At 40.1% G+C, this 21,484-nt stretch overlaps 1 protein-coding gene and 1 long non-coding RNA gene across 6 annotated transcripts in view; one reads left to right on the top strand and one right to left on the bottom strand.

Annotated features, from left to right (window-relative positions):
* The window catches only part of cyth1a (cytohesin 1a), a 72,616-nt gene that overhangs the window by 17,676 nt on the left and 33,456 nt on the right, over positions 1-21,484 (bottom strand). For 2 of the 5 annotated variants that reach the window (XM_058409005.1, XM_058409003.1), the window contains exons 2-3: positions 3,903-3,985; positions 933-997 (exon numbers count right to left, since the gene is read on the bottom strand). In XM_058409005.1, coding sequence (XP_058264988.1) covers positions 933-997; positions 3,903-3,985 — 148 coding nt within the window. Of the gene's footprint in view, positions 1-932; positions 998-3,902; positions 3,986-12,018; positions 12,333-21,237 lie in introns of those variants that run through there. The other 3 variants (XM_058409004.1, XM_058409006.1, XM_058409007.1) reach the window with 3 other exon arrangements.
* Positions 5,294-8,608, top strand: LOC131365409 (uncharacterized). The gene is made up of 3 exons (XR_009206691.1): positions 5,294-5,417; positions 7,196-7,254; positions 7,349-8,608. It is a non-coding gene; the product is annotated as an uncharacterized LOC131365409 (long non-coding RNA).

Raw genomic sequence — 21,484 nt, 5'->3', positions numbered from 1 at the left:
TTTCTTTTCAGTAGCATAACATCCTGTTGTGTCTTTTTACCGCAGCAATTTACAGACGATTCATCTGTTTTGCTAATTTGCATGACATCGTACACGTTAGCAATTTATAATTGCATTTAACATCGTGGAATGTCCCACAATGTTGTGGAATGTATAATGCATGATTTTGCTGTAGCTTTTATAAAACATTTGCCATGTGACTTGCAGAGGTTTTTTTTTTCTTTTTGGCAATAAGAAAACTATTGAATTGTAATTATATGCAATTATAAGTTAATACTTTCTATGATCGCTGTATGCAGTTTGAATACAGATGAATCAAAGAGGCTTGGCCAAAATCTGCAGAAAATCTGTGTTTATTTTGAAAAATCCTGGAGGTACCTCTGACTGGTACGATGCACTGGAGACTCATTCCAAAAATGATATTGAAACTATAAGTTTTCAAACAAAACATTTTTACATAAATCAGTGACAAACATCCTGCCTCCTCCAGGCAGACCTAACCAACAACTTGTGAAGCATTAGGTGTAGAAAAGAAGCTCCATTTGCTAAAATACTCATGTGCTTCTTTTCCCCCAAACATGGCCAACTAATGGATCCTAAATGTGCTCAAAATCCACTACGGTGCATGAAGAGCTCATAAAAATAATCATGAGAGCTTTGTAAATGGTTGTTTTGAGAAGTTAGACTCGCCCTGCACTCTGCCTCTCCTCTGGAGATTCCCTATTGTCTGTTTGGTGTAAATTATTCAAGGGGCTCCCATCAAAAAAGGGAGAGAGCTGATGAAAGATTTACAGTACTGTCCACTGTATGGGAATTTCGTGTGAGAAACACGAAACACGTTCTGGAACGGGTCAGGAGACCGGCGCTCTGGGTTTACATGTTAACGGTGGAGAATGGAGTGGCTGGAGTGAAGGAGAAGACTGAAAGACTACCTCTCCTCAGTGGAGCCCAGGTTCTCGATCTCGCTGGTCACCTCGGCTATCTCATCCTTCAAACGCTGAGAAGAAGACAGGGAAGATGGTCAGTGGAGAAGAAGAAAAAGAAACATAGACAGAAATCAAATCAGACTGAACAACATAAATGAGATTAAACATCCCAGGATGTGCCGTTAGAGGAAAATAATCAGCGATGGGTTGGTGTGATGTGTCCTGAAGTTGATTATTTTCCAATAACTGCATGTCCTGGAGTTTTTATGGTCTTCTTATACCACAGCAAGACTACTGGCTGCTGTGACAGCAAATTGATCAGCAGCTTCAAACTAAATAGATCTGAGAATTCAACATTGCTGTGGTGTATTTTTCTAACACTCTGTTAGAAATGCAAGTCAATCATCATCAGTTGAAGTGTGTGGTAGAGAGGGTGAAGGCCACACACTCATGACTCTCATGAGTAACTAGCTGATAATGATAAAGGTATAATGAGTACCACTCTAATCGCTCAAAGCGATGATTGCGTAACCTTCGCTGTTAAATCACAAAAACATGAAAGCATAAAATGTCAGCCTTGTGTAAGGGGAAAAAAACCCCACTAAATTGAAATTCTCAGTCTTCTTGTCATTCACTGAGCTGTGTGAGAAACACAGAAAGGTGAGAATTAACTAGAAAAAGTAGAACATAATAATGAATCATGTAGCTGACGTGATATATGACGCATGACTTATTATCCATTTGATTCAGGTGAAGAATAATTTTATTCAATTTCAACACCAATCTGATTCAGTGAGGCCTTAAGAAATGTGGTAATTCTTCTGGTCTCTCCCAGTGGATGATTTGGTTCTGTAAAACTGCCCAAATTATACATGAATGAATGAATGAATGAATGAATGAATGAATGAATGAATGGAGTCACTTGCATGCTGTACTGCTGGTAAACGTTGTAAATGACTCTGAACCATTTGGTTATGAATCATGATTCATTCCATTTTATTTTTCGCACTTAAAAAATTATATATATTTCTGACCAATATGTTTAATTCAAGGGAAATTTTAACAAATGCACTGCAAAAAAAAAAAAAAAAGACTCAATCATTACATCCTCCTGTGCTCTCCATTCCCTCTAAGCTCGAATGTGACTCAAATCTAATATCAACAGAGGAAGCCCTTCTCTCCGCCCCAGGTCAGCTTCTTCACATATCAATGACATTAACGGAAGGACAACTAAACCAAGGGCTTCAAAATGATGGCGAAATCGAATTACTCTTTCTTGGGATGTCTTTTCTGACCTTAATCTTCCCGCTACAGGTCCTCTGTTAGTCTGGATCCAGAGCATGTCTCACATTTCACAAAAAAGACCTCCCACTGGCTGTGACAACATTTTTGTCTCTCCCTAAGATTTAAACAATAAGTGGCATTTTTCATTTTTTCCCCCCTTTCAATTCGGATGGAAAATAAGATTCTTGTCTTTTCTGCTCCTGAGATATATTCACCACAAGTCGGAAAGGAAGTCGCTGTTTAATTCTTCTTCTTGTTTGCAAGACATTAGCGATCAAAACAAATTCCTCGGATGCTTGTTTCTGCAAACAAAAGCCATGTTTGTAATGCCAGACCTTGACCTGCAGCCGGGAGGAGGAGAAGGAGGAGGAGGAGGAGGAGGAGGAAGAGGAGAAGGAGGAGGATTTTGAGACAGGGACACAGAGGCAGTAATGGAAAGAAACAGCCATAAACCACCCCTTTCTGCGACAGACACAAAATGACTGATAGAGATGAATGTAAAAGTCAGTTTAGTCTTCACTGGACTGGAATGCAGCTTCACGTAATTGTGTCTGATCAAAGCAACTTGCTTCATGTAATCAGTCTCCTGTACGATTCTCCTGGATTGCTCTTCCTGTTACACTGACTCACTTCCTTGGCATTTTCAAAGCCGTGTCTCCGCACTGTACTGTCATTACAGGCAAAGCCGGTGTTTGTTAGCACATCTGAGGCGCTGCGCGTTATATTATTCAGATCACAATCAGCCCTTTTAACAACACAGAGACTTGGCAAAGTACAGCTGGTTAAACTTGAATGCATTTTTGACAGCCTTCAAAAAATGACTGAGAACTAGTTTGGTGCCGTGTTTGTGTTGTGACAGTCAGAAGCTGGTTCAACAACCTGAAAAATTTCTGAGAGATGATCAACATCATACTAATGAGAAACCCTGCCGAGAAGTAGTGGAGAAATTAAAGGCTGGACTCAAAATCCAGTTCTTGATGAGATAATCACAATGGTGTGACATTTGAAGCTTTGGGATCTGATTTGTCTGAGCAGATTTGCTGTGTAGAGATGATGAGGTAAAGAGAGCTGGACAGGATTAAAGTGCTGCTGCATCGCTCTCTTTCTCAGATCCCAGAAAATCAAGGAAACTCCACAATATATGGAAGCTTGCAATTTTTTTTTAAATGAATGCAAATGGGTAAAGAAGCATCATAAGACATAGAAAGTCCTTACATATGTGTCTTCACTGAATATGGAAAATAGCCTCTACAAAATCAAGGCATTGTGGCTGCAATGATCACAAAAAAATTTCCAGTAGGGAGTGATTTTATATAGAGACTAATTTTTTGCTGTGCCGCAATTAGCAGGAAGTCAAACGGCATTGTGGGTAGTATAGGAATCCATTAACCGTTAAGTTTAGGTCTTGACTAAAAAGTCAAATCCGAACTTCGGTACACAACTCCATAAGCAAGGAAATGTTTCATAAAGAAACAGGCTCTAGATGGAGAGAAGACGCTCACACACTTTCGGTATCAATCAGCCTCAAAAAATCATGCTCATCAGATATACAGAATAAACCCAGAAACTAGACTGTCCTTTCATTTTCGAACCAATTGACCCTTTTTTTAAAAAAAAAATAAAGGCACATCCTAATAAACAAATGTTCCGAATCAGAACGTCATTTTTGGTTGAGACAGTGAGCTCTGATACCTGAATGTCCTCCAGCAGCTCCTGCTTGCGTCGCCGGATGTTCTCGAGCTCCTGCTGCTCCTCAGGAGTGAGGTCGTCTGGCACTGGGGGAAAAACATAAGAACATATGAGGACACTGTCATCAGGACAAAAACCAGGTTTATAATGAAATAACAGGTCAAAGCAAATTCCCACTCATTCATGTCGATTCACGACTGCTTGTTTCACACACTCTGATCCTATACGTTAACACTGGATTTTTACATGCAGTGAGCATCTGAGGGTTTTTCATACATAGTTGCTTGGTGGATCAGGAAGAGTTAATCTTAAAGAGTTCATATAATGTTCCTAGTGTTTACTTCCTATTGACTTTCACCCCCAAAAATATCTATTTGCTGTGTAAACACACTTTAATTGGTTTATATATCTTCTGTAGAAGCAAAGCACCTTCTATGGAGTACTGAGCTTAACCCAGAGATCTTGTCGTTCTAAACCCTGCTTTTAGAGGAACGTTTCACACTTGTAACTTAGAAGGAGGGTTAGAACCGCTTTTTTATCTCGCGGTTATAAAAAACTAGTGGTTGCACTAGTGGTGCTTTTACAGTGTGTTAACCTCACATTGCTGTGGCATGTGTGTACAGTGTAAAAGAATAAGGTGTGAGAATGTTACAGCTAGATGCTTAGAACAAGACAAGCAGTTATTTAAATAGCGTGCTGTATTTATTCAATCATGGCAGTTGATGGTGCAACATTAAGCCATGTACGGTGTGAAACGTCCAATTATGAATATCCAGGATTACAATAACCCAGGGTTAACTATTTCAAGAGAGAAAAGTGCTTTTGGCCCGAATCCTACCGAGGCTGCAATAATGTTTTTCTGTGCCACCAGAAAACATCCCTATAGTTTTGCTGAGGCTGCAAATACAATGCTTCAGAGATGTTATCTACCAACTGCTCTCTGTTTTTTTTTTTTGTAAGGCAACTAACACATTGCATAATCTTCTCAACAGATCCTTGTGTGATTACACACAGCATGAATGTAGCCCTGATAAATGTGAGATTAATCTTTCTCAGATCCTATATTATATGAGTTTGCCCTTTCAGGGGCACATGCAAACTAACTGCTAACTAACACCATGACCCCACTTCCTCCCTTCATGGTTACCAAAGAGGTCAAAGGTGTGTGAAAGCTCTCAGGTCATGGGTTTAGAGGAAATGACTGGTTAGATGTGGGGGTGGACTACTGGGAGAACACGTCAAGGTTGGCTTGGTGTCCTGCTTCTGACAATGAAGACGATCTCCTTATTGCACTCATTCCCTAATATTTTATCTCTTACTCTCTGCCTCCCACAGGGAAGCTCTTTCACCCACCCACTCACGCAAATCCTTTCTGCTATTCATAATTCATCAAGCAGTAAGTCGCCTCATTCCCACAGTTCCTGTACGGCTAGAAATGCACGTACTGTATGATGTACAGGAAAGAGAGAAGACGGCAGGTTTCTGGTAGCCATGTTCCCCGCTTGACACAAGCCTCTGGTATGTAAGATTGAATATGTTACATATACATACTCTTGCCTTGTAACAAATTCACAGAATACCATTCAGGAAAGGCCTTTTCCTGTTTAGCCTTACTCATCCTTTCTAGAATGTTCATGTACTCCTTTTCTCACTGTGTGATTTCGGAGCCTGGATCCTACTCTCAGATTGCAATTTTTGTCCCTTGTGTGTGGTTTATACTTGTGGATCTTGGATGTAAGAGTGTTGGGTGGAACCGAGGCTGCACGTCTAATGACCATCAACAACATCAGCTTTAGAGTAATATGAGGGGGAAATGCTAGCAAAAAAAAACAATAGTACAAGAATCCTGTAAGCAAGCAGAGGCCTCAAGCAATGACTGTACTCATCTGTGACATGGCTATGCAGAACAATGGCACAATGTTCTCTGTACAGTGAAACAGATGGAGTTATTATGCTCTCTGATCAGCTGATCGCGGCTCTCACCTGCTCCCCCTGCCAGACTCGATCAACATGGACCGTTCCAGAGCTGCCTTTCCGACTCCTACGCTCATCGCAGCACTCGAAATGGTCCTTTCTCTCTCATTCTACTGAACTCTTGAGTGTATAGCCATACGTTGGCTGACCTTTTTAAAAGCATGTGCATTACAGGTTGAAAAAATGTAACCAAAATCCTTTTAGTTCTTGAGTTCCTGAATGAATCCATGTGCTTTATCCCAAGACCAAACACACAGACACTGAGCCTCATGGAACATCTTAATGATGTTCCATTATTGACCAGTACGGTTTACAGCTGCAGATGAGTTTGCCATTGGAAAACAGGAAGTATTTTTGCTTCTCCATGGAAAGAGTGAGGTCATGCTGGGGCGTGCACACCTTCTCAAACCACCGCAAGTCCACCCACAGCATGTTTTTAGACGCAGACCACAGGCTGGAGCTCGGGTGAAGAGAAATGTCCCGTGGCTGGGCCCCTGAGGATGCTTCGGCACCACCGCCTAGAGATATTCATGGACCTTTAAGAAATGGCACCCTTTAATATATTTATTTTTATTTAGGTTAGACTCTCAAGCTGCACATTAGATTAAAAAGGGCTTCAGTGTAAGAAGATAATATTTGGCCCAGTTAAAGTAACAGGGTAACTGGTTTCCTGAAAACATTTGCAGTAAGGATTTGAGTCTGTGAGGGTCTAAGGGTGGACACATCTGTACCTCACAACACGCCGATTTCATATCCAGGCTATTAGCTTGTTATTTGTAGTTGTGAACTAGTAGGTTTAACCAGAAAAAGAAACCTAAATCTTCATTTCTAGACCAATTCTAGATCGTTTCAGTATCAGGAACATCCATGGATTTTTATATAGGATGCGACAACAGAGTACAAAGGTTCCAAGTGATGATGATGATGACGTATGATGGACTACAGCTACACTTTCACCCTCTCCCTGGGAATTCAGCTTCTTTCCATTAGTCTTTATTAGTGCACTTAACTTACTCACAAGCTCTCCATATGTTTTTTTACATTATGTTATTAGCTACCATTTTTTTTAGCATAATCAATAAAGGTTTCCAGGCAACCGAAACATGGGACTGGGCAACACATTAGAGTTTTGACTTTTCCAGTAAGCCAACTGATCCCATTCCTGTGTATGCTGCATTGATTGACAGGAAAAAAAATGTGGAACTCGGTTATGTTCTCAGCTTATTATGATATTGTGAAATATTTCTAGCAAGTGATGAACATTTGTTGTGTTCTGATGGAAATCCCCTGAAACACATTTATCTGTCGTATTTCTCTTTCAGGATGCTGCATCGACAGAAACGGAACAGCTTAACACGGAGAACAACGCTTAGAGTAGAAGGTTAGATAATCGAATGAACGCTGATGAACCTCAAATCATTTTATATTAACCAGTCATTGACTTCAATCCTAACATTCACTTCACCATTCCACAGAAGAATGAAGCTGAAACAGACGTGAAACTTGGATCTAATCCAGCATCAGATTGTGGGACTGCCTACAAATAGTCAACTAAAGCAGCAAATTTTTTGCTGGGTTTTTCCACACACACAAAAAAAAAAAACCTTACACCACAAAGTGAAAAATGTCTGTAGGCTTTGTAGCAAGTGCACATCCTTCCTCTTAGGCTTCTGTCTAAGGGTGAATATACTGTAGCCAAAGTTTTATATCATAATATAAAGCATGAGGTCACAAGGTAGCTCACACAACCGGATGACAAAATGAACCGGTCAATAGTTTCTCTGCCAGATGACTGTATTCAGCTCACATTTCCTACAAGCAACCAGCTCATACATCTTGAGAGGAACCATTTATTGGAAAACCGTCTTACACTGATTTCAGCTATGAGTGTTATTGTGCAGTGCTATGCCTTCCACAAACAGCCACAAAAAAAAGTGACTGAAGCCCTTTTCCATTTCGGAGTAATCCGTTTGAAATCAGTTTAGCGACCAACAACGTCGATAATCTCTCATCTGTGTGATCATCCACATCCATCTCTTAGATCAGTGAGTAAGAGTTAACATCTCTGGTTCATCTCAGACTGGATCATTAGAGTTTAAGTGATATGGTGTCTTCTCTGAAGCTTTCCTTCCCCTGGGGATCCAGCTGTTATTGAACCGTCTGAACAATGCGTGCATTAAGGCCGTATCTTCTATAGCACGGCACAGATGATTAAGTCGATACAGTACAGAGGGGTATTATTTCAGATCATTAGTAGTAACTGTAAAGAATTTTATGTAATTCAGATCTTTTTCACTTTTTTTAGATGTGCTGTGGGTTTATCTCTGTTCTACTGTTATCATGAAGAGGTGTAGCTAAAAACACAGAGTCATGATACTCTGCATACAGAAACCCAATGGTGTCCTGATTAATCTTATACCAGACTTGCAGCAATAAAATAATTTCATCGTTTATACTGATTGAAAATGTCAGTGTAATGTTAGAAAGGGTTAAAAAGATCTTCGTTTTGGTTCATCTACCCCAAATTCAAATCAATTAGGTATAAACAATCCAATCTAATCGATACACCAATCACAATACAGAACACTTTGGATCCCATCCTCTTTAAAGATTAATGATGGAAGTGACCATCGGAATAAATAAATAAACAAACAAACGCATATTCAATGAAAGAAATAGACAATAAAATATAAACATCTTTTCAATCAATTCTCCTTTTGTATTTGATATTTAGCATATTTCATAATATATGTATTCATTTATCCAAAATATCCCTCCATAAATCAAACTGGCCTGGGTGCATTGTTTTTTAAGGATCTAAATCAAACATTGTTCCTATTTTAAGTGTGAGCAGATTGGCACATGTTCATCCAAAATCCCAATAGTAATCTTTTTTATTTCCTTTAAGGGTACAAGCTCTTATCTGGATCTGCTACTTTCATCATGCTCCATTTTATCACTCAAGACCCATTTACGATTTCTTCTTTGATCCACTGCCATGTGCTCCATACAATCTAACCTCGCAGCCAACTGCCAGTCCTGATGTCTTCCGCTCCATCCCACCCCCTCCTCCTCCTCCTCCTCTTCCTCTTCCTCCTCTCATCTGACTGAAGACTTCTGAGCTTCAGTTCCCTTCTCTGGAGAGGGCAAAACATGAACACATCTGCCCTGCTAATGACGCTCGCTCGTTTGAACCAGCCTCATCCATCAATCCTTCTTGAGCCTCAGGTCAGTTTCAGAGCTGGAAAGCTGATGAACTACAGTGAGAACGTCCGTGTCTTGTTGGCGAAGTCAGCTTTGGATTTTTAGTTGAGTGAAGTGAGACACGTAATGAGCAAGATACCATCGCTTAGAAAATTCTGTATTGTTGAGTTTTATAACAACATTGAGTGCCAATCACAGCAAGTCTGGATGCAATCAGTAAACAGTGGCAACCAATAAAAACAGGTCTTCCAGCACCTTAATGAACACGTTAAGGCACCCTGTCCACCTTATCCCCTGAGATATTTGTAACAGATCACAAAGCCACACCACTAATCCATCATCTACATGTACTCTTCAGAAGATGCCTTTTAACTTTAAAATGCTGCCAAGAGAGAGATGCTTGCGTCTGCCACGCAGCGTAGGACTTTAAATGACCCACCCCTATGCCCTCACGCACTTGGACTGACCTGAGCCGTGAACACACAAATGGTGACGGTTCAGCAGAAAACAAGGCCGTCAGGGACTCGACCTGGCCTACGATGGAAAAGAGAGCTCAGTGTTCGACAGGAGAGGTGTGGGCCAAACTGGCAGAGGAACACACAAGCAGTGGGCAGATCACAGATAACATGCACCCACACAACCTTCACTAGCATTATTGAACTTAGTCTATTCTGGGAAAGACTCGAGATGAGATTTTGTCTTGTCTTCCTCGTGTCCTCGTTCAACTCCCACAGACAATACGTCCTGTACGCGATAAAGTTCGGGGCCTTCAGTCGGATGAGAGGAGGAGAAAAACCCCGTTTACGCAAACGTTCCATTCTCTTTAAATTCAGTCAGGTCTAGATGTTTGTTTAAATTTCGAGTATTTCGATCTCCTGGGCTATGACGCTGAATCATACAGAAGCTAACACACACTGAATGCTGAATGAGATCATGCTCACTGAGCCCCACTTTCATCCACACGCTTATTCAGTGACTGAATAACTGATTACATATCTATCTCCAAATTCTGAACCAACCCAGATATCTGGGCCTCTACGTAAATAACTCAAATGTGGCCCATAATGACTTCAGGTCACAGAGCCCAGCTAGTCTCCTTTTACAGCCTGGGTATATACCCCAGCTTTATTACCCAAGCTTGACCTAATGGGTTCAAAATAAATTACAAAAACACACAGCCATCACCTCAGACACTAAACCCAGAGTTCACACTACACTTCTTAGGCGTCTGTGTTTTCAAAGTCTGTTGCTTCTGTGCTATAGACACTAATGAAATCCACACTCAATCCTCCATGTTGCAGCATTATCTTCCGAGAACATTCTAGGAGTTCTCGAATCGGATCGATTTACGGGAATATTATTTTATTGTCCATTGACATTTCAATGCCATGTTTACTCTGGAATTGAGTTCCCAGCTAGGAAAGCTGGAAGCAAGTTGGAGCTCAAGCAGATTTTAAATGTACCGTAAAACATCTAGGTAGTTAGTTGTGGACTTGAGCTTTTAAGTAGTGTCAGCTAGCCAAGAAGCTAAAAACAAATCGTTGTGTTTTGTCCAGGTCAGACAATATTCTTGTTGTATATCGGAACAAGAGGCACTGTGATTCAGGCAGACATTTTGAAGCAAGGAGTTAAAGTAGTTTTCCTTAAAAGACACAAGCCTTTTATTTGACAGTAAGTTGTTCCATTTAACTCTGTAGTGACCTCACCATTTTGAAACTACATGCATTTGAGCTTCAGCTGGAAAAAACACAGACGCCTCCATGTACGTTATTCCCTATCAACAATCTAGCAAGCTAGCTACAGTGATGTGGCATAAATTCCTCCTCAAAATAGCTGTACTGTATAGTCAATGTTACAGCTTCGACGACTGAATTACGTCTGTATGTTGACTGATCTGAAGTAAATACTAGTATAAACAGCATCACTTTCAGATGTAAAGCAGTGCTGCTTTGTTTACTGTTGATGGTGTGAGCAGCCATGTTGGAATGACATCACGTGCTGAACTCGTTGTTGAGGAGATGTCTCGATAACCTGAGTAGGAATTCCTGAGTAGGAGTTTTTAGTCTATTCCTAGCTAGAAGTCAGAAAGGCTGAGAGTTTTAGCCCTGCTGAGTCATTTTTCAGTAGCTTAGCCCTGGAGTGAAAGATGTTGCAGTTAAACGCTGAGGTGTTCCTTAGCAAGATAAAAAAGAAAAGAAAAAAAAAAGTTCAGCACATTTCAATCTGGACTGCATTTTGTCCAAGGCACAGTAGAGGAGAGATTATGTTTACTCAGCATGAGCGCTGACTAGGAAGCAGCTTTATCTAACGTACTATTTACTGTTCTCAGTGTGTCAGTGCTAACATTTGCTCATACTGTTGCAGGTCATTAGGATAAAAGGCACAGAATCAATTTGCCTAATTATCAAAAATCAGTTAAACAGTTAGGAACGATGTTTCCTGGTGGACTAGCGGCTAGGATCCCACTCTACCACCTCCAAGGACTGAGTTTCATTCTCAAGCAGGGAACAAACCCAACTACTTGGGGGTTAAATCTCTGTGCCAGCCTGGATAAAACGGGAGGGTTGTTCCAACAAATCTAATATATGGATCATCCGATCTGCTGTAGTGGGCAAGTGAAAGAAAACAAGTAAAACATTTGCCTTTATTGATTTCTACACGTGTAACAGGTGAGGTGACCATCCGATCAGGTCAGAGGTCATTCACACACAGCAGTCTTAAAGACGCAGTAACCCCAAAGTCTGTGTGATGAAGAGATGTTGGGGAATTGATCAAGTAAAAATGAATTGTTTTTGTATAGAAATCCATGAAAATGTTGTGAAATCTTAGACTTCTATGAAAAACCTTCCAGTATATGAAAATTTCTACTGATTAACAAACTGTCAGTACTTTCCACAGTGCTATTAAACAAAAAAAAAAAAAGAAAAGAAAAATGACTGACCTGAAAAAACACTGACCTGTGTTGTCTAATCCTGGGAAGAAATTTTGCTTCTTCAGCCAATCTCCATGCACTTCTTAATATCCTAATCTATTTCTGTCAGTGAGGAGAAGTATAAATGTATAACTGTGTAACAGATACGTCCATTAAAGAGTCCAGAGACAACGGTCCGGCAGCAGCGAGAAAAATATCCTTCAATAAGACACTAGATCCAGAAACGATGTTAGTACAGAGAGAGAGAGAGAGAGAGAGAGAGAGAGAGAGAGAGAGCGAGAGAAAGCGAGAGGAACAGAGAGCGAGGCTTGTATCCGAGCTGTCACTTAGCAAGTATACTGCTGTAGTCCATCTGGACATCCCTTTCTCTGTTCCTCCCTCTCCCTCTCTCTCTCTCTCTCTCTCTATCCCCCTGTCCATCGCTCAGACACTGCTGTCACTAACACAGAAGCTCCACCCAGTGGACACTCTCTGTCCTTCTTCTCACAACCCAATCTGCACTCCACAACACATTTCCTTTCCTAAATCTTTTCGGTTTGGGTTCGGTGCTCTCTTCTTCTCCCAGCTGTTATCCAATTTAAAGGTAGGAGTGAGCAATATGACAAAAATATAATCACGGTTTTCCAAAGGCATGTCTACGAGACGCAACGTGTCTCACAATATGTTTGCTCATAACCTGACAGCAAATCGGTAGCACTGCATTGAACAAAAACAGCTTAAAGGCTTTATTTAATATCTACAAAAACACATTAATTTTTTTATTTTTAGACCTTATCAAACAATAAATAAAATAACACTGAAAAGAAGAAAACGAAAATGAACAAAAATTTTAAAAAATTTTAAGATTTTTCAGAAGAATTCTTTAGAAGCTTCTGGTGAGTTTGTAATTTAATAAATTATTAAATAAATAAATAAAATTGAATACAAAAAGATATCACAATATCCACAATATCTCATAAAAAGCCTATTGTGATTCTACTTAGAGGCAGTAAACAAGTTACAGTAAAAGAAAAGGAAAAAAAAAAAAACCTAGGGACTATTGTGTGGGGAAAAAACACAGCTGTAAATTACAATGAACTTAAAAAGACTTCAGGGGGAAAACAGTATGCAGAAATAGAGAAGCTGGTAATAAAACCAAAAAACAGAAAGAAGTGTGTGTTAATGAGAACACGAAGGTACGACCATATAAGGAAAATGGAACTAAAAAAAATAGGCTTGGGTAGACAAAGGGGTTGTGTGGTTTTGTGTGTGTGTGTGTGTGTGTGTGTGTGTGTGTGTGTGTGGTAGTAGCAGCAATACTAGAATAACTAGCCCTCTCAGGTCTGTGACTCACATTCGTCATTCCTCTAGACATCTGCAATTTCCCTCGGGATTAATGAAATTTCTGTCACTCTATCTGTCTGTCTATCCAGTTTGTCCCAGCATCTTCTAACACACATGCATATACACACAAACCCTGACTCGAATTGATCCTTATGACTACATCTGCTAGAACCCCGAAGGTGAAGAAGCATCCCTCAGTGATTCATCTTTACCGTACTTTCTCATCGACTTGAGTCAGGGTGAATCGGGAGAGGCTTATTTCAGTATCATCACTCACTTTAAACAGATGACAAAATTCTTAGTCATTCAATGGCTCTTCTCTCAAAATGCCTGTTCACCTGCGAGGGTTGTCAATGGGTTAATTCATCTATTTTAATTTCCCGAACTATGCAGTAAAAAGCATCTAAATACTAGCATTAGATCTTGAAATGTGTGGCTTTATTACACAATTAATGAAACTACAAGCTGACATGATCAATTTGTAAACAAGAACTAAAGTAATGAACATCCTTATTAAACTTGCTTTATAACTCACTATCGGTTCCTGTCATAGAAAAATACTCAACACGGCGATGGATTATTTTCCTCTGACCGCATGGTGTGGAGTGGGTGATCCCAACAATAACAATAAAACAAAGGTTTTAACCATTTTTACAATTAAACATTGTGAAACATCTGTTAGCGCTGACTTTATAGCAATAATAAACACTTTTTGCTTTTCACCACAAACACTTTCTAAAAAATACACAAAGCTTGTCATTTCCCAGAGAAACAGAAAGCATAAACTCCTGAAGACTTTCCCATGTCAAAGCACCACGACAGGGTTTTTTTTTTATGTATAGGAGTTGTTGCTATAGAACACGACCAATATTAGAACAAGCGTATTAACGTTAAGCCATTGTTCATGTTACAGCCAGGACTACAAAAATAACGCAAGTTGTCTGACTTAATGCATAAAAGTGAGCTGTGGTATAACAATGTGTAATAAGTATGTAATTATAAGATGTAATATGAATGTCAAATGGAAATGTTACAATCATGAGAAAATAGAACTTGGAAGTTAGAGGAATATAATTAATGACAGTGTGTTTTATTCCTCTGATTCCACAGGCCAACATTAACATGTCATTACTTTTTACTTGAAATACATTTGATGAACTTTCCTGAAACAAGTTGCTGTTATCAGCTCCAAACAGTCACTCCCTCAACACACTATTACTTTTCTCTTGCTTGAAGATAAGAAGAGAAAAAAACAAAAAAACAAAAACACACAAAGCGTGTTGTGTTACTGAGAAACCGCAAAGCTGTTCTGAAAAACATCCTCCTGTCAGAAAGCCTACAGGAGGATTCATACAGCGCTCAGACTCCTGGATCTACGTGTCCGAGCAGAAAAATTCACCATATCACAGATTACACACATTCTCAGTGAATGCGAACTAATGATCTGCTATTACAAATGTAAGTCGTTACTATAGAAACAGGAACACCACCCCTGTCCGAGCTGCCGTTATCGGTTAACGGTATAAACTGCATTATTCTACACGTACAGCATCATTAGAGGCGTCTGCTTAAGAAGGGAAAATTTAGTGCTTCTGGGAATCCTTTGTAGAATTATTACAGAAATCATTATTTATTTTCACCACGTACAGAACTGCGCCTCAAGCCGAAATGCATTTTAGCAATAACGTGATGGCGTCGTAATGATAAAAAGGCTGAACCGTCGGTGCGGTCTGAAGCTTGATCAGTGTGTGAAAGTGAGCCTGGACAGACAGGGCTTCTCGAAAGCAAACAGTCTGGGATTAGCAGTGTAAACTTCCTGCATCGTGTGGGAGCAGAGGAAAGCCCTGGAAAGAATCAATCAAAGCAGAACACATGAGCTGTGTCCCAAATGACTATATGCACTTACACTATAGTGTCTAGTGTATGAATGTTACAAATGGAATGTTTTTTTACTAACAGGAAGTATAAACCTTTTCCAGTCGATGGTAAATTATATAAAAGTCAAGTAATGTTTTAGCAGAACAAGAAATCACACAACGTGAGCTGATTTAAAGTACATTTGTGAGACTCGTTCTCGTTCATCGGCTATCTTTAGAATCCTTTCTCGTCCAGCGTCAGCACCTGGTAGCCCCGCCCCTTTTCCACTACTTAAATGAAACACTGGGTGTTGAGTGCATGAAGGGTCCACACTTTAAAAAGTGCATCATGGGGGGCTTCTTCAAGTGCACTTCCTCTTCAGTTCATACACTGTTCACACTATTTATTAGGGGTGCCACAATACTCAATATGATATTGAACCGTTCGGTACGACCTCCTCGGTTCAATACGACCTCATCGGTTCAATACGATCTCCTCGGTTCAATACGCGTATGTGAACCCGCGTTTTTTTCGCTTTTTCGTTGAAATAATTTGACCGCACATCTGCAGCACCATCACCCCGCAATATCACTGTGTGGAAGAAGGATGGCAGAGCAGGTAACACAGGCATCCAAAAAGGAACAGTCCCTATCTGATTCTTTCCAGCATTCACATCCAACTGGTTCCGAGAGAAGGATTTGCAGCCGGTTTCAGTGATCGGTGATGTGGGCTTTCGACACCTTATAATAGTGCTCGACCTTATAATAATTCCCGACCTCTACGAAAAGACGAGCAACAACATCGAAAACGAATTGGCTAAAGCTCTAACAACAGATAGTTGTACCTCGCGGGTAACAGAGAGTTATCTAACGGTGACTGTTCATTACAGAGCGGATTGGGAAATAAAGAGCGCTGTACTCCAAACACGTCTCCTGTATGAAAGTCAAACAAGCGCTAATTTGGCAGAAGAGTTGATAAATGCAGTGAATATTGTCCATGCAGTTCATGAAGCTGACGTGCTGTGAGCTGCCAGTGTTCATTTTTTTATATATCTTTATTTTTAATATCTCACTATTTTCAGTACACTATGAATGTGTACAAGTTGATTTTTGCATTTAAGTAAAATAAAGAGAATTGCAACTAAAACCGTTTTTTTTTTTCTTCTTAACATCTTACTGTTCCTGTCACCTAAGCAAAGAATAATTTGGAAAAAAAAACTTTAATTTACCAAGCCATCCGAACAGAACCGAAACCCGTGGGTAAAAACCGCGCTACATATTGAACCATGGGTTAACTGTACTGTTGCTTCCGTACTATTTATACTACAAAATGCTATGAAACTGTTATCAGAGTAACTTTTACACACCCCTAGTGGAGAGGCGAGAGATCTGAAGCACATCAGGTCAGTACCGACACTATGTGGTGGCACCTGGATGTGGATTGGTTCCCTTTTGAGTCTGGTTCCTGTAAAGATGCTTTGTGGTTTATGAAAAGCACTACACAAATAAAACCGAGCTGAATTCATTTTGTGATGCTGTAAAACTGTAACATTAGTTTATTACAATGAATCAGTGGGTTTACGATTTGGCTAAAGGCAGCGAAATTAAGCAGAAAGATCATTTTAACGCCTGAGCAGGCAGGCTGAATTAGTCTGAGATAGAACATACAACACACTGAACATATAATCTATTCATTCAGCTCCATCCACTTTACCACACCACACTCAGCCTGGATGGAAAAACCCTCCACACATCCGGTACACATCAGATTAACCAGCGGAAGCCACAGGCTCTGGTCATGTGACCAAACCCTACACAGTAGGCTATAAACATCTCGTAGGTGTAGACAGGAAACTGAACACGCAAACACACACACACACACTCCTTTTTATTTTTTTTATTTTAAAAATAAGCTAGCCATCGAAACTGCTGCCGACCCCCATGATCCCCTGCTCCACAGAGTAGTAAGGGGCACTTCCTGAGCTGAGATATGCGCAAGACACTGCTTCCTGTTGAGGGTTTAGCTTACAGTTATACTTGGTGAAAGAGTAAAGTCTACACCCTTTCCGAGATTAAGCCATGTCTCACAACATCCTGTTTTTTTCTGTCAGTTTACGAAAATTAAGCAACGTTTATAAGGAAGCTTGAAGGATGCTGGGTGGAGTATTAGGTAAGAAACACTTGCACTTTTAGTAACAGCAGGTGGTTTTCCCTGTTTGAATAAGTACATTGAAAAAAAAAAAAAATATATATATATATATATATATATAGTTGAATTTGCTGTGTGAGGATGAACTCAGATTTGGAAAAAATGTCCTGATATAAAAAAAAAAGATTCTCACTTAAGAAGCATAAGAACATACCTTTATAATGCTGAGTACATTCACAAACTAAATAATACATCCTCAACTACAATTTCAGTGTGGTTAAATGTAAAAATTAGTTTCCATGACAACATAAAGGACCAATCAGTCCCAGGATTTCACGAATGTTGCCTCAATTAATTATCTGTAAGTCAAATCATAGGAGGGGAAATATTTTGGATTTGCCCAGTAAGATATAGATATTGATAGTGTGATATTGTGGTGGTCACTGAGATATCAGTGAATACGAAGTCATTGGCTAAAAGAATCAAAATTAAACGGTACAGTCAAGAAATTTGCCATTTCCACACCTAATGGAAATATTTCCAGTTCCCGAAACATGCAACTTTCACATGGATTTTGTAAACCTGAGAACTGCTGCTGTAATCAGAAAGACTCTTATTCAGGATATGACACACCTTCAACACACACACACACAATACTGTTTACTGTAATCCCACAATGTCTGTTGGAACTGAACTGAATCACAGAAACTAATGAAATATAAAAAATAAAACTACATTCAAGTAAGTATTTCAGATGCTCAGATGCCCCCTTCTTTCTCATGGTAGGGACAGCTGGTCTGCTCAATCCTCCATACTCCCTCAAACACACACACACACACACACACACACACACACACACAACCCCCATACCACACACACACACACCTGCTCCATAATGCTCCCCTAATCCCATTCTGTCCCTCCTGAAATGCTCTCTACAGAGCTCTTATAGTGTGTGATTGGTCACAGTGTTGTACTGTAACACGACAATAATAACGTTTTCAGCCTACAGGAAGTCCACATTACACGGAAAGAAGTCTTTCAGGCTGCTCTGTCCCCCCCCCGGCGTCCATACACAAATAAATGGTGTTCCTGGAAATTGCGGTTCGGCTTTGTGTCTTTATGAGAGACGCTAAATGAACATCAAGTCGGCGATGGGTACAGAGCATTGTTCTGCATTTTGGCTGCAAGTCGGGCTGAGTTAGGACTTGCAGCTGCCTGTTCCCGTGTCAGGAATGGCATGAAACTGGTTAGTGAGAAAGGGGAGAGAGAGAGAGAGAGAGAGCGCGAGAACGAGAGTGAGAGTGAGAGTGAGAGTGAGAGAGGGAGTTCTAGCACATTATTACAGTTTGTTGCTGTATTATTACTAAATCCAGCGCATTCACACAAGAGGATGTCCAGGATGTCAGGATGGTTTGTTTTAATGGTGCTTGGCTCGTGGCCATGAAGTGTCTGAAACTGTCCAAATTCCAGACATTTTGCAACTAGCTAGCTAGCAATGTTTATCATTTTTAATATGTTTGAAAGGTTAAATGTGTGCTTGGCTTATGGCCATGAAGTCTGAGCTAAAGCTTTAGTTAAAGCTCCAGGGTTGAGTTGAGTTTGCATGTTCTCCTCGTGCTTTAGGGGTTTCTTCCCAGAACACTGGTTTCCTCCCCCAGTCCAAGTCCGACTGGGGCGGGTGAGTGTGTATGTGTGAGATTATACAATGCATTAGGTTGACACCCCGTCCAGGACATCCCCCACCTCAGTGCCCCAAGTCCACTGAGATAAGACTCCAGTTTCCATGTGACAAAAGATCTACGTATATTGACTGAGAACATATTATTGTGCTACAGATACTGAGCATCTAATCTAAAATGCTGGATGAGTATCTGATCAAATTCTGACATATCTCCTGTGATATGTTTTTACAGCACGAAGGCATCGGACTTATTATGAGAATGTCAATACTAGACGATTCTCTGTGCTTTAATATCGATAACGTACGGGAAATTAAAAATCGGTGCATGATTGCGGTTACTTTAGTATTCTACACAGATGTTATGTGCTGTTAAGAGCCAGTGCCATGGCCATGTAAAGGCGGACGTTTCTCTGCAACAGTATCAGCACAGGATTATGGATAATGCCTAGAAATCATTTGGATGTATTAAACATAAACGTCATCGTTTGAAATTATATCAGAAACGAAAGTTCACCTGCTGCCTTAAAAATATTGAAAGCTTTGCTGCAACTTCTGAAAACGTATAGATCTATATCCAAAACCTGTCATGACCACTGGAGTTAAAGAGAAGGAATAAGTTCAAGGGATTATCAGGTTTTACCGTGCAGTAAAGTATGTAGATTTTCATGCCTCGAACTGATAAGTGAAGAACGCATTGCATAAGAGAATATTTAAAGAACAAGCCATGCCTTGTTCCAGCAGACGGGGTTTAGCTGATTGCACACACAGGGTTCTGCAGCTGCTAATTTTGCAGGCTGGCATGCAGGAGGTTTGTTATGAGTGTTTTTTAGGCTCAGAGCAGGAGTTAGACTGTGTCTGATAAAGATATGACTCAGGTTAAGTTGATGTTTTTGCTGGGCGTGGGCTGCATGATTCATTCCGTTAAACTACCACTGATTCAGTTTATTCTCATTCTGACTGTGACAGGTCCAGCATTCAGAGGTCAAGCTCTGTCAGGCCAGAGCTGTATCACTGCCTTCTTTTTGCTTTTTAATTCTTTGGCTGTAAGGTAGATGTCTCACCCTGAGGCAGCGCTGTTTTCGAGCTGCACGACTTCAACCTGAAACCCTTTTACATATGCATTTGTATACAAAAAAAATAAATAAATCTTGGATAAATATTTGTTTAGGTCAGGTACGATGATGATGATGTTTCTTAAGAGTAGGACTCGCCCTGTGTCGTGCCGAAGACATCACAAACAAGATTATAGATGTTGAAATGACGAAGCGGTTCAGTTTCTCCTGAAGTTTCAGTTAACAGCAAAACACCTACCTGCACACCGATAACTGTTGGGTTTACTGTTGATGTGTATGTAACGTATGATGAAATCGTGTGCTGATGTATTTTTACGGGATAAAATTTAAAGCTTTGTTTCTGTAGTAAATCTTTGACGCCAATGGACACTACGGCATTCTAAACAACAAAAATAATCCTTTTCAAAAAACTGTCCGTGTTTTGTTGACCGCAACACGCATTATGAGGTCAGAGATCTCGACCGGCTTCTCATCCTTCCCTTTACATTCGATGCAGGATCCAACCAAATACGCCTGAATTATTTTACAGTCACTTATTATTACTTATTATCATCATGCAGTATGAAACAGAGCTAAACCCTGATACACAGCAGCAGCTGAGACCACAGGACCCTTTCTCTGCCCACCGTGAACGATGATGCAACCAGTGACGCAATCACGCGGGTGATTACGTCACACACCGGATTAAGAAACAATACGGCAGTTATAATCGGCGGTATTTCATTCAAGCAGGCTAAAAATGCAAATACAGAAGCGCAGTCATCTCAGATTAACAGCGACATGATAAAGTTCAAGACTGAGGAATGTGTAGCTTAAAACAATCGCACGGTTGTATTTATAACAGACATGTTTTGTAATGCAGCAATCTCTCTATCACTAAGTAGACGGAAAGTTCTAGTAGGTTTGAACAGCAATAAATAAATAAATAAATAAATAAATAAATAAATAAGAAAGATGTGGGTTTATCTCAAAAGTATAATTTACACTCAAGCTAGGGATAGATTATAGTACGGGATAAAAATAAATACTTTACTAATAACCCCCATAGACACACGCACGCACGCGCGCACACACACACTTGTTGGTCGTGTATTAGCTTTGAGTGCTAACTGCTCCACAGTTTATATTTGACAGGCAACTTACCGACACCGTCCTCTGATTTCAGCACCATGGCGTCTTTCTTTGATATCTTCTTCTTATTATTTTTTTTTTCACGAAACTCTAAACAAACGCTGGCCTTTTGCTAGCGCAAAAGTTTTAAAGACTAAAAAGAAAACCCCGCTTTAGATAAATAAACGCGACACCGGATGAGTAGCTGTTGAATTTTCCTGCGCGTGCGAAGGAGTGTCTTCAGTTCCTAGCTCTCGGAGATTCGATCCTTACTTTTTTC

This window comes from Hemibagrus wyckioides, linkage group LG02 (assembly GCF_019097595.1).
Source record: "Hemibagrus wyckioides isolate EC202008001 linkage group LG02, SWU_Hwy_1.0, whole genome shotgun sequence".
NCBI classification, from domain to species: Eukaryota; Metazoa; Chordata; class Actinopteri; order Siluriformes; family Bagridae; genus Hemibagrus; species Hemibagrus wyckioides.
Note: the sequence above shows the minus strand (reverse complement) of the source record. Positions and strands in the feature narration are given on the sequence as shown.